The sequence below is a fragment of the Coturnix japonica genome, chromosome 1 (assembly GCF_054131305.1).
Source record: "Coturnix japonica strain WE chromosome 1, WE-NBRP24, whole genome shotgun sequence".
Classification (NCBI taxonomy): domain Eukaryota; kingdom Metazoa; phylum Chordata; class Aves; order Galliformes; family Phasianidae; genus Coturnix; species Coturnix japonica.
Genome location: NC_140663.1, coordinates 164,319,762 through 164,334,419, shown reverse-complemented (window position 1 = coordinate 164,334,419; position 14,658 = coordinate 164,319,762). Strand labels below are relative to the sequence as shown.

General features: G+C 36.4%; 1 protein-coding gene across 2 annotated transcripts in view; it reads right to left on the bottom strand.

Annotated features, from left to right (window-relative positions):
• Window positions 1-1,439: 1,439 nt before the first annotated feature.
• The window catches only part of CWF19L2 (CWF19 like cell cycle control factor 2), a 47,341-nt gene continuing 34,122 nt past the window's right edge, over window positions 1,440-14,658 (bottom strand). For both annotated transcript variants that reach the window (XM_085555807.1, XM_085555818.1), the window contains exons 13-18: window positions 6,887-7,099; window positions 6,164-6,280; window positions 5,669-5,824; window positions 4,638-4,718; window positions 2,887-2,988; window positions 1,440-2,021 (exon numbers count right to left, since the gene is read on the bottom strand). In XM_085555807.1, coding sequence (XP_085411933.1) covers window positions 1,881-2,021; window positions 2,887-2,988; window positions 4,638-4,718; window positions 5,669-5,824; window positions 6,164-6,280; window positions 6,887-7,099 — 810 coding nt within the window. In that variant the 3' untranslated portion in view covers window positions 1,440-1,880. The remainder of the gene's footprint in view (window positions 2,022-2,886; window positions 2,989-4,637; window positions 4,719-5,668; window positions 5,825-6,163; window positions 6,281-6,886; window positions 7,100-14,658) is intronic.

The window sequence follows — 14,658 nt, the reverse complement described above, 5'->3', positions numbered from 1 at the left end:
CTCCCCTGTCTTTGTAGCTTGAGATGTTGCCCATACATATTTCCAAGTCCTTTCCAGTCTGAAGATTAGAAATATTGCTGACACCAAAATAATAAAAGTATGCACAGGTGATGTTTCTATGTATGAATTACATATCCTATGTGAACCACAAACCTCCCTCCTCTTGATGAAGGGAGACTGCGAGAACTTAAATTATTTCTTAAAATTGCATCTCTAACACTGCATTTGCTAAATGACTTTCCTACAGCCTTAAGAGAATCACTTCTGCCACTTCATGGCTATCCTGCAAAGCAAGAGATAAAAACAGTGGCAACGTGCACTCTCCAAGAGAATAACCTTTAAGTTTTATACCACCAAGGGCTGCATTTTACCTGTTTCCTTCAGCTTCACCACATCGTAAACAACAACTGCCAGCTACTGTTTCGTACCCTATTTGCACTGTAATCTCCCCAGTAGCCTAAAGAATCAAAATTGACTGGAGAACAGTAGAAATGGTTCTTTCATCCATGGCTTGCTGGATAAAACAAAAGAAATCAGGCATCCAATCGTCAAAATGATCCTGACAGCTTATTTTTGAAGTTATTTCTCTTGTAGTAACAGAAGTTCACAAAGAATCACAGAAGTTCACAACGTACACGAAGTTCACAAAAACTCCTACAGAAAATTCACAACACAGCAGTAGCTTTCTACCTCTAACAGATTTACTAGGCAAAGTGGAGGGGGGGAAAAAAAAAGCTATGTGCTTGTGTCAAAAATAAGAAAAAAAAACTCCTATTTCTTCTGAATAGTTGCAAATGATCACAAAGGGAGACGATATGAACACTTATTCAACACTCAAGTCTTGCATTTGCAACTTTGCACTCTGTCCACTAGAAGGGCACCACAGCAGTGTCTTCCTCCTTGTTCTCTGTCCCTGCACTGTTTTCCTAGATCTGCCTGGTGAAAAATATGGAAAATAATAGTCCTTGAAATATTCCAATTACATAAGCAGGAACAATCAAGAGGATGTTTGAGCCGGTCCCAGTGAAAACTATGAATTTTGTGTCTGGGAAGTATCACTACAAATCATCTGCCACACTGGCAAGGGTGCTCAGTGGGGAAGAGTAATTTGGGGAGGACCCTGTGATGATTTTCTTTCTTGGCTGTCCATCAGAGAATATTTGTCCCTTAAGTTTCTTTCCCTTCCCTCCCCTCTCTTTCTTTTTCAGTTTTAACTGTCATCAGTACTAACTGTAACCACCAAAGCTGTCATTTGCCATCAGCTATGGAGCATCTCACCATCCTTTGTGCAACAAGTCAGATTAAAAATATTACTGCGTATTGAGAGAAAGTACAGAAAAATGCACTTTTGTGCACAGGATTAACAAGGTTTTGTCACATCATAACTGAACGCTTACATTACTGCAATGATCTCAACTAAAAGAAAACGAAGACTCAAAGGCAGTGCAACAATGTGTTTGTTTTAATCAATATGTTCATAAAATTTACACCATATTCTGATATGATATAAGATACTGCAGTAATTGAGCACTGGTTCAATGCTACAAGATAAAAAAGTTGTTTCAAATATTATAAAACTCAGAAGAAAATGCTGTATTTTTAGGAATTCCAATTGTCACATGGATGTTTTGGTTTTGGCTTAGCTAAAAAATTAAAAACCAGAATCACTGTAAACTTCTGGTTTTATCAGGCTTGCAAGTTCACGTTATGCATACAGTATCTAAACCAGAAAGAGATAATCAATTAAATAACACTCCCGGGTTTAAAGCATAATAGCAATACATAATGTACTGGTGTTAATATGCTGGTATTACATTTCACAAATGAAATATCCTTTATATAACTTAAGGCTTATATAGTCCTTAGCTGCCAGGATGTACTTATTCTTTCTTTTTGGTGAAGTCATACGGCTTCCACCACTGTGCAAACTGCAACACTTTCTTCCTCTGTTCCTCAAAGTTCTGTCTGACTCCTTTTCTCCATAGCCGTGGTTCCAAGTCCAGCATGCCGCCAATGATTTCCTTTGCAGGTAGAACAGAGACAGATAATGATAAATACTAAAATATAATATCACTTAATGCTATTTTAGCATAAAATGTAAAAACACTAGTTTTCCAATTATGAGATCATTTGTGCTAGCTATAACGACTGAAAATTCTGAAAAACATACCAAGTCAAAAACTACAACTGTAGTTGCAAAATGGTTGCCCCATTAGAATTCTTCTAAATACAAAACAGCACAAATATCCTAACACTACAACATTGTTGATGCATTTCTATATTTGTGTCAAAAAAATGGGAAGCTGAGCAAAAAGAAAACCACTCACTTTGCTCTCAACTTTTTCAAGTTATATCACTCCCTAATCCCTCTTCAAACTTCTATAATAGTGACCCTTTCAAGAGCTGATGACTGTGATGTAGTAAGGAAAAGAAGATTTTATTGCAGTATTTTCTATGCCATAATGGAGTAATTTAACCACACATGTATTACAGTACGAGTTGTCTGTAAGCCTGTGAGTGTATGACCTCTGTTTTACACAAATGTCAGTCAGAGCACCTATATGAAGATACCACCATCCAGAAAACCCTTTTTTTAACATCTTAAGTAGTTGCAGTTATTTTCTGTCTATCAGACTATAAGTCAAATATCTAGAATTCCTATTCATTCAAAAGAAAATCTGATCTATAATCTATAATGTATCAAACAGCAAAGCAATCAACTATTCCTATCTTCACAAGCTAAGTTATAATGACTTACCATGAAAAGGCAACTAATGAACTGTGGTAAGGTACCTCAAAGTGACTGCTGTAGCAGCAACTGGTTTAATTACTTAAAATTTACACAACAGAGTACAATTGGTAAATAAGTTTTGCATATAACAATACCTTCCCGAAGTAATGAGGGAACTTGTGTTGATCTTCAATGATATGAGCAAACCCTCCCTGAAGGCCAAAGTCCACTGAAAAGTATGGTAATCCTTTAGGAACCTATATAAAAAAAATGCATTTTTAGATATTTAATAGACTGGAAGTACTTAATAACCTCCCCACAACTTCTTTAACAAAGTGCCTTTATAGTTAGTAACAACAAATTTTATTTTACATCACTTCTCAAACCACTTAGTGCAGTATAAAATTGCTACGGATTAACAGTAAAACCAATGGGTAAAGGGAAAAAAAACAACACATGACAACTAGACACCATAAACAGGAAAAAAAGGTCTGCCAGATGGCAGAACCTGGAGGACACCACTACAAATCAGGGAGGGATGGAAACAAGGAAAGAGCTGGACCACAGAATGCACACTGAGCAAATGCCTTTCTGAGTCCACAGCTTTGAATTATATGGGATGAGTACTAATTTTAAGCACATTTATTAAAAATAAGGTGACACACTGTAAGAGGAAGTGGTTACTCAGAGGAGACACTGATAGTCTTCATGAAGGAGGGGGAAGGCAAACACCTCTACAGAGAATACATTATTGGAAAACCCAACTAGATGAAGGGAATTATGATTAACTGCCCAAGTGGATAATTTCACAATCTGCTTATAATTTGTTCCTGTACAGTAAGGTTTACAAAGCCTCAAACTCATACGTATCTTCTCTGCTACAGCTAAAGTAACTGAAAACTTTCATTCAGTGTTCCTTATATTGCTTGTGGATGGATTTTCTTCAGAGCAGCCCAAACGAAGCAACGTTTTGGACTGGTAACTAGGCCAGTATACACCATAATAATATACCAGTGTTTATTTATTGCTGAAGAGTGCTTGCTCCTCAGTCAGCTGTCCCAGCTGTGCCCCCTCCCAGCCCACTGCTCGCCCCTGAATTTGTTTACTGGAGGGTCAAGAGTAAGAAACAGAAAGGCTTTGATACCATGCAAGAGCATTGGCTGCTCAGGCTCGTGTGCTAGGGTTCCGCCCCTAGAATCCCAATTTCTGCACACAATCAGACCATTAAATGTCACAGTCATGTCTGCTTCTCATTCCACACACCACCACTTCATAGTACAACCCTCTATTTCCCTCAGGTCAGACCCTATCACAGGACAAGAAAATTATACTTTGTTTTCTTGAGACAGGTGTTGGCTTTCCCTATTATGAAAGGCCAAGAAGCAGAAGAAATCCAAAGTATATCTACGGACCAATTTTTGAACTTAACAGTTTTAGCATTATTCCTTCAAGATTTATATGAAAAAAACATTTCCTTTGTTTTAGACATAAAGATTTATAACACTATTTGCATCTTCACTTCATAAACTTAGCAACACCAAAGGCTGTTCCAGGTCGATGCAAAAGATACACCATATTCTTTCCCAGACAGCAATTTGCAGATCTTTGATCTATCTTAATTCTTAAAGTTAATCAAGAAAATTATGCTGGTACATGTACTCAAAATGCCAGCTTTGTTCTCAAGCAATGTTTGCAGCTCAGTTCATCTGTTGTTGAAATAAATGGGAATCTTTTCTAACATCAATTAGGAGTTCAGTCAGACTCCAATGCTCATCATGTCTATGCCATCTCCCGATCCACTAATTTAATTGCGCTCCTTTTCTTCTCTCTTTGAAACAGTTAATAACTTAAATAGATGAAAGCAATTTGCTGAAAATTTCAGTGTTCAATACATTTCATTACTTACAGATTTCCGAACATCTTTTGAAGAGAGATCAATTATCTTCTTGTTCATGGACCACTCTTCATCAGACTCCATTATAGCTTTCTGTAAAATCATTTATCCAAATGAGAAGATAGGCCTTCGTACAGCAAAGAACTCACTTTCCAATGGAGTAAAGCAAACTTTGCACTGCAAGTATGAGCTATTTCTTAACAAAGTAATTTTATTTTTGGTAATCTTTCTGATTTCGAGAACTTAGATACTTTATAGAGGAACCATTTAATATCTTGGAACTCACTTAATTCTATTCCTTTTTTTTTTTTCCCCTGGAATCTTTCTTTAGCCTGACAAGCTATCTCTAACAAGAAACTTTCAAATTATTAGGGACTAAAAGGTCTCAATTTCTTTTTACTGAGCTCATAATAAACTTGTTCTGATTTCATTATGCCATATTAGCCTTTTTTTTTTTTCTCTTTTATCTTTCTTTCCCTTTTTCATTTTTGAACTCCAAAAGGAAAATCCAAATTAGACGTCTGTTTGCACTCAAAGACTTGTAAAGTTGACTCTGCATCTATCATAGTACGGAAGTGTAGGTACCTTCTTATTTTTCATTTACTGTGTATTTTAATGGTGGAAAATTTCTGAACACAAATGACATTGTGTTTCACCTTTCTGCTAGTATTCAAAGAAAATACTTAATGCACTTAAAACATAGCCAATGAAATCAACCACGTGGAGAGTTACAAATGTGCCATAAAAGTTACTGCACTGCTATTCATCACACTGACATCCACTTCATTAAAACAATTATATTATTTATTTTCAGAGAATATTTTCAAAGAACAAATAAAATAATTTACTCATAAATACTGAAGTATGTTGTGCACTCATTCAAATTTACCCTTCAAAAACCTTCTTTTCCAGATACTAAATCAATACATTTGCTTAAAGATCAATAAACATTTCTTCACCAGAAAAAAATATAAGAAAACTTTTCCAGAAATACTGTAAGTTAAATACATTCAAATGACCTAAAGAAAAAGCTTTTAATATACCTTAAAGTAGATTGGAGCCATATCTCCTACTTCTTTTGGAAGAGGAATGCATTCGTATACCATGTGATATCGTTTCTTCATACTCATATTTGTTTCCATAAAGACACAGTCCAAGCCTTTAGCCTCAAACATTTTCACCAGTGCCGTTCTAAACATCTGTTAAAAGAAAAAGAACGAATAATGTGAATTAGCTTTTCAAAGCTTCCAGATAAAATATATTATTTCACTAATAGATAAATGGAAACAAAGCAGTGATCTTGATGGAACAAGATTTCAGGACATCCGAGTTCTTCTTGGCAGGCCTGCTCTCAATAAGTTCTTCTCACAGTCTGAACTCATATCTGGGATTGCCTTGACCCACATGCAACACCTTACACTTTGCCTTGTTAAACCTCATTAGATTCTCATGTACCTACTTTTCAAGCGTGTACCATGTCATTCAAAACAATATTATTTTACAAAGCTGTTGGAACATGAGACAGTTTGTTATCTGACCTGGATTTCTTCCCAGATTTCTTCATCCAAAAGAGTGGCTGCAGTATGGTGTTGTAAAGGAGCTATCAGGCAGTGACCTTCAATTAAGGACTGGTTGCTTGGCAGAGACAAGTATACCTATGAAGAGTGAACAAAAACTGAAGTGCCTATTATTCTAGTGTTTAAAATATTCTCATCGCTAAGTTGAATAAGTCATCTGCTACAGTTCAAACCAATAGAAGACATTATCTTCTACTTACAGCAAAGTATTTACAGCAAGGGCTGCTATAAATCCAAATATTTATACATATTTTAAAAGAATTAACAAAATGAGGATGGTTTGGTTTTGTTTATTCCAAAGGATTTTAAGCTTAAGAATGAAATTCTCCACTTGGGTTTCTTTGAAATCACTGAGATACAGATCTTAATCAGTTCAAATTTCCTCCAGTGTAGTATGACTTAGCCTTCCACAAATCCACCTACAGTCTTTACTTAGATCTTTCATTATTGCTTTATGTTTTCCACAAATCAGAAGTTCTGATATCAAAGACTAGCTTTGCAGTTCACAACAGATTCATATCTTTTTCTCCCTAATCTTTGAGGAATTCTTGAAATCAACTGGAAGGGCAGGGAGTATAAGAGGCAGAATAATCAAATAAAGAAGCAACTGTGCTCTTTAACTCAAACCCTCTACTATTCTTTCTTTTTTACATTTAATTTTGTGCTAAATCACTATTTTCTTACCTTGGTACCAATTGCAATAATAAGATGTTTAGAAAGTTCACCGCTATCAAAACAGTAAGGACACTTTTCCATGCGTGCAGCAAGCTGCTGGTGCTCATGTATTGCTTTTCTTCTTTGTGTTTCTTCCTCTTCCCCAAGGCGTGCTTTTTTTGCTGCTTGGGAAACAAACATATCATCCAGAGTGTAGTAGTCTCTGTCAGTTTTCTCCATAAGCTGAAAAGACAGACAAAAAAAAAAAAATTGCATTTAAATATAAATAAGTTAGGAAAAAAGCATACTTTGCTCTTTGTAATATCCTTTACTACAAAAAGGATAAAGTGTGTAGCAGAAGCAGCACTGCTCCTTTCCATACAGCATCTGCAAACCATACTATTATCAGACACATCTCCCGAGAACAATCATGCCCTGTTTCAGACAGCTCAGGTATTAAAGTACAGATGTTTAACAATAGGAAGAGGAGTATATCACTATATTCCATCACAAGTTAAGAGCTAGTCACAAGTACCTTGGCAAAACTCCAACTTAAAATAGATGTACTATCTTCATTTAATCATGTACTATCATACATTCTATTTCAATCTTTCCCCTCCTCTTCCTTTCCTACTACAACTACCACTGCCCACTAAATCATGCACTGTAAAATAGCTAGGCTATGAATCTATGCCTCATCTTCATGCTCTGTAAAAACATGCCAACACTCTTCTCAGGTGAACAACTCTAAGCCACTCTTTGAAGATGTCATCTTTGTTTTCAGTACTTTCTCTTTCTTGAATGAATCTGTTCCTGGATAGGGATAACCAACACAACTAAATGTACAGAAAAAAGGCTGAATAATTCCTTTTTTCTGTTGTTTTTTGTTTTGTTTTGTTTGTTTGATATTTGTTACATTTCAGGTAGGATCCGTTTATTTAAAAGAAAGCTCAAAAAATTAGAAGAAAATACCTGAAAAGTCACAGAAATATCTGTTTTGCTAAGCATGATCTCCTTAATGTAACAGAACTCTCCACAAACACTTAAAAATACTCTGTGGATCCCAGTAAGCAAGTCCCTTCCTTACACAACAGGAACACAAGTCAAGAATTCTATCTGCTGATGAAATTAATATACACCTTGTTAAACAGGCTGGCTGACGTCTTTCTTCAACAGTGGATAAAGTGCTGAATACAAGACACATAGAGCCCAAAACAGAAGGCTCATCTTAAAAGCAGTAACTGTTATTAAAATACTGTCTAAAGACCAGATTTGGTTTTCTCCTGGCATAGTAATGAACAACACAAGATTGCTACATTTCAAATTGTAAGACCAAAAAGAAATGATGATGATGTCCTTTAGCAACTGTATTTTTCTTCAGTTAAAATTCAGTGACTCAAACTTAAGAGTAGGTCTGAAATAACATGAAGTCAAATAAATACATAACCTTGAGTGATATCAATAAAATAAGAGCAATTTAGGAAGCTTAATAATTATAAGCTATAAATGTAACAAAAAGAAGGGGGGGAAGGGAGGCAGGGAAGGAAAAACAAACAAAACATAACAAAAAGATCATTGGTAAAAGTTGGAGACCAGAAGAACAAGTGGCGCACCAGAGAGATCTCTCAGTGCCTTCTGAAAATCTATCTGTAGCTGTTCAGAATTCAATATTAGAAGTCTTCAAAGTGAAGGGAAAGGGCAGAAAAAAATCAATAATGTCATCTATTCCAACAGACTTTATACAGAAGTGGAATCACATGCATACATCACTCGTTCAATACTTTAGGACTTTCTGTAATGAACACATACAAAGTGTCAGTGCGAGTTTCTACGACAGCCTGGGTTCCACTTGGTGCCTACCTGCATATGAGACAGTAGAATGTCTCAAAGTTTTTGATATTTCCAGGAAACAGAAAGATGTGTAGAAGAGTTTATACCAGTAGAAACCATGAAGGTCAGTGAGGAATAGCAATATTAAATGGCATTTACAAGACAAAAATTTGCCAAGCTACATCCTAATGGTTCATTTTACAGCAAGCAAATTTAGAGATGCAAACCATAAAATATTATCATAAAATCATAAAATATTATTCCCTGACATATATTTTAACAAAACTGAATAATAAAAAAATACAAAACTTAATCTGGAAAACTCAATTCGTTTTAAGAGGTGACACATTTTGCCCTACAAGACTGGGCCAAGCAAGTCAAGAAACTCAATAAAATAAACACAAAACCGCTTTTCAAAGAGGAACAAGAAGACATAGGTTCCAAAGAAGTATTTTGGTGAGAGAAGCCACAGCAAAGGGGCATTTAGAGAGAGAGCACGTACAGATCAGGTTCACATAACCTCTACTACAGAGTCTTTACCAGAAACAAACAAGATAATGAATCCCAAAATCACAGTTGGAAGGGACACACACGGATCACAGAATCTCAGGGGCAGGAAGGGACCTCAAGAGACAATGAGTCCAACCTCCCTGCCAAAGCAGGTTCCCTACAATGTCACACAGCACCGAAATACAATAAAATGCAGCTGCCACTATAGCAGAATAGATAGTATTCTTCAATTACTATTCTAAATACTAGCTTAAAATATATATGTATATATAGTTATTCAGGAAGAAAACAGAAGTTCTCTCTCCAAAAATTTCAACTCTTATAATAAGGTGCCTGGTATGCTTTGCCAATTGCATTACTTGGCTATAACAAAACTCTCTCAGCAAGTTACTGGGGGAATTGAAAGAACAGGAAGACAGTGTTCTCCTAAATGCCAGAAGGGAAGCAAGCAGTCATTTAAAAACTGATTTATTTCATAAATATGTTCTTCTGTACAAAACACACAGCTGAGTACAAATTCAAAGGAGAAACCCTACCAAGGTGTTGCTGGAAAGCCCCTGTACTGCAACAAGTGAAGTTTTGCACATGTTAAATGTGGGAGTCAGTGCATTTAATTCCCTTGCCATGCAAGAAGCTACCTATGCAGGCATTCTGTATTTTGTACTTCACAGTGAAACAGGCGATAACTTATGTAGCACTTCAGGTTTGGATGTCCTAGGAATATCACTGACTAGCTTAAAGTTAATATTAGAAATAGACACTCATGAAGACAACATACCTCACACTGTTGTTTCTATCAGACAATGGCCAAAAAAGTAGAGCTAATCTGACACCCTCATAAGAGAGTCCCTCGTGTTTTGTTTCCCATGGGCCACGTTCTTCACTCATAGGTCAACTCTACTTCCCAACTTTTCCTTCTCCTTTGGCAAGTAACGATCACCCAGACAATACACAGGCAGCTTTCACCTCCTACCACCAGTCTCCTGCAATTCATGGCATGTAATTACAAAATTTCTCCCATCCATCTCACAGAGGATCTGTTTACCAAAGCCAGGAGCAGTTTGGGCTTATTTAACAGAGATAGCATCATTATTTTGCTTGCCCTGGCCAATGAAAGGTCTGCATTATACAAATGTTCAGGAATAGTGAGGGAAGACACCGAAATTTCATCCAGGAGATTACATTTTCATTTAGACAGCTCTACTACAGTGTAAACATGGCAGACTCCCAGGAAAATAAATAGGAGAGAGAGAGAGAGATCTGACCACTCAGTACAGGAACTCAAGAACATATTAGCATCTGGCAATGCATAAATGAGAATGATTTGATATGGAAAAGCTACAACATTGTGCTGTATTTGCTAACGAAATCTTTAATATATTCTTTCTAATCATGCTAATTACTATATTACATAAGTAATTTCATTATATAATATTCATTTCATGCAACATTTGATTATTTTTTTCCCCCTTTTACATTACTGAAGCCAGCAGGCATCTTGGCATGGGGCTGCTTATGAAAGTAACTCTCACAGACCTGTACTCAGCCTCATTTTTCTGCCAACACATGTTCAGAAAACTGGAACTGTATGTCAGTTTAATTTTATATTGATTCTGTTTTTCTTATTGCTACAGTAAAACCCCTGGAGTCTTACACACTGCTGGCAGCCTCCATATTCAATCTGAAGCGCACTGTGCCTCCTATCTCTCCCTCTGCTGGTAATACTTGCTCGTCAGTGCACCCTATGGAAAGAAAGCCCTACTAAAGAATTTAATACCATTTGAAAGTAAACCTCAAGTCACAGAACTCCTAATCAACAGGGATTACTCCTACATAATACACTGATTGCAGCTTTTCCTCTTCAAATTTCCTCTGAAATTTCCTCTTATTCCATTAAGCACAATTAGAGTGGTAGCAAAATATACCTGCATTTTTTCAGATTTATTTTTTTTTCAGATTTACCTTCAGCTTATTTTCTCATTCTATTCCGTATTTAAGCATTGAACTTCTGCCTCTGTTGTTTTTTAACACAATCACAATTAAAGTCACTTCCATATAAGCTAAAAAAACGGTGCATCTGCTTGGAAGATCTGCAAAAAAGCCTCTATAGATTGTATAAAACGTATCGGTTTGATTTTAAATTGCCATGGCAACGCTGACGTCTTCAACTTTAAATGACAGTGTTAATATTTGTGGGATGCTGTACTCATAATATATTTTGGGAAACTGCAAAAAAGAATAAACTATTATTTTAGAATGTAAACCTGAGTGACAAAAGAACATGTCGCCATGCTTAAATTTAAACACACTGTTTGCAACAAAATCACCATAGAAATAAGTCTCTCATCTCAAACTGTATTTGCTCAAGCTTCGTTAAGATAAAACTTTATCATGTTAATTTTGTTACTGTAACTCCAACCTCCCTATAACCACAGACACTGGGTTTGTAGGTTTAATTCAATGAATAATGCCACATAAAGGCATTTCCCAAACTTCTTTTCCTTGTAAGATAACACGGTAAACTCTACGGTTATCCATCTATGGTTAAGGCACAAAACAGGCTGTCCTGCACAAGTCTCCATAGAATCCTAGAAGCACAGAATAGTCTGGGTTGAAAAGGACCACAATAATCACCTGGTTTCAACCCCCCCTGCTATATGCAGGGTCACCAACCACCAGACCAGGCTGCCCAGAGCCACATCCAGCCTGGCCTTGAATGTCTCCAAGGATGGAGCATCCACAACCTCTTTGGGCAACCTGTTCCAGTGCATCACCACCCTCTATGTGAAAAACTTTCACCTGATATCTCACCTAAACCTCCCCTGCCTCAGTTTAAACCCATTCCCCCATGTCCTGTCACTATCCACCCACATAAGCAGCCATTCCCTCTCCTGTTTACCTGCCCCTTTCAAACACTGGAAGACCACAGTGTGGTCTCTTCGTTTGTACTTTACCTGGCAACCTTCACATAATTCATAAAGAACACAAAACATTTACACAGATGTTTAACATGCTGCATCCATAGAGTTCCTCATTTTCCCGGGTTTTCTTTTCTAACCTAGCTCTCATGACTCGGATTTGGTTCCAATGAACAGTTTTAGCTCAGTGTCCAAGCAATACACACAGAAAGCTGTTTACTGCATTCAACTGAAGCCTAGTGGAACACAGAACACAACAAATGGAATTTTTTCACTCAGGTTTCTACAGTACACAACGTGCATGCTTACATCTTCAAGTGAATGTAAAATGCAACAATGCACAGAGCCTTGTAAGAATACTATCACGTCTATTAAGCATTGCCCTTGAAGGGCTTCACCAAGTGCAGAAAGAACAAAAGTTTTAGTACCCAACAGCAGGAGCAGCATCCTGCATTCCTTCACTTTAGCTTATAAGGTGCTTGCAGACATTTACTTTGATTTATGACGATGGAAATGCAAATAGGTACAATAGACAGGTTCGCACAGCAAGAGAAAATGGTAAGGCTGAAAGCAATTTGCCATTTTACAGATTCAAACCAGAGAAAGGCAACACACAAATTCCCTTTTTGGAAATCCATAACACCAGCACATCTCTTCAGTAAATATGTAATAAAAGCCAGCATTACTAATGCCATTTTGTACTTTAAATAAACGTGTTAAGCATTTAAATTCATGTTATAGAAATGACTGCAGAAAAATTAGTTCATGGTCAAGATTGAACAGGTCTGATGAGCAATACAAATTAATACAAATGAATCTTTCTTGCTTTTTGTAAAACTTAATAAAAGCAACAACAAAAAGAAAAATCCCGAGTAGAATTTCTGCATCCAAGTAAAAGGTAATTTCTACTGAGGCGCCGTTCCAGAAATCAGTCTCCATACACCCACAAGCATCTATTGATGAAATGAAAGGATTAAGTACGTTTTAACAGCATGAATTTGGGAAAATTGAACTACTTGTAACAGTCAAGGGCAGAAGGAACTACTGAGAAGTTGCTTAAAGCTAACAGTAGTAAAAACTGAATACTTCAAATATACTTTGTATTATCAAACTGTCAGTAATATATATATATAATATATATATATATATATATATATATATAATAATTATATATATATATAATTATTTTTTCTATTTATTTATTTATTAGCTTTTTTGGTATCCTTTGGTCAGTAAGAAGCAGGAAGACGCAAATCTGTTTTCCTTGCTGAAGAAAGTAAAAAGCAGAAATACCTCAAACTTCTGGTTTGAAAGAATCAGATTTTAAAGCCTGCTCATACTCATCTATCGAAAAGATCAGTGTTGGGTATTTTATTCCTGTTACTTAAAACAAAAACAAAAAACAAAACAACTTCTCCACCACTGAAAGTAAAAGATATGGGGATTTTTCATTATGTTTCTAAGTTGAACATATTAGCATGCATAAGACAGCTGTGGCAGAGGCTGTACTTACAAGTTAACTGAAGTCCATGCCCACCTGTTACAAACAAAAGCCAAAAAGAAGCAGTGCAAGAAAATGCTAAGACCAACAAGGTTGTATTAAATGCAGATCTAGAACACAAACAACAAGCACAAGCAAACTGAAAACGCTGGAATTTGCTTTTCATCTTAATTTAAAACCTAGGCTCAACAGACTAAAATAACTAGCATGGAGACAGCATACCTCTTTTGTCTGATCTTGGGGAGCTCCTGAGAAAGATTTCAAAAGACTATGGGTGGATAAAGGATTTGTTAGGACAATTATGACTTGAGCATATTAAGTCTGTGAAGTGTGGCATGAAATAATTTCATATCTACCTTCATTTTCCAATGGGATTGTAGTAAAAATATGCCCTGTATTCCTTTCTTTACAAGCAACTGTCTTGTCTGTAGTGCTATCCCCCTCTGAGTAGCCACGCCTAAGAAATCACAACAATAACTCAACAAAAACAGTTTAGACAGGTAAGATGAATGAAATTACTCTGCAGATTTTTAACAGATAGGATCTCTCTTCTCCCATCCTATGCAGGATATCATTTGCAGACCTTCAGCAGTTTCTTCCCATTGTTCTTCTGAAGGATGGCAGATTCATCTTTACTGATGTGTTTGCTACCCACGAGAAGAAAATAATTTATATGTGTCAAAGTAGTGTGCCACGCTATCATACTAAAACTGACATAAGATGTTTGGTTGCTGGGGTTCCTGCTGAACTTACTTACTTAATCAACACAGGAGCGATGCAAGATTTTTTGAAGGCTGTCTTGCTGAGCTCCCAAATAACAACACAGATGTGCAGCGCAGTACAGGCTTATAAATACAGAAACCAACACTTCAACGTAATGCTGACCTTATAATGCTGCCAAGAACACATTCTACCTAGAAATATATATATGGAAAACTGAGCATGCCTATAGTCAGTTTCTTAATTTAAGACGAAGACACCGTCACAACTGGATGAAAATCATCACATTTTGTAGTGATAAACTATACAGGAACGATTAAAGC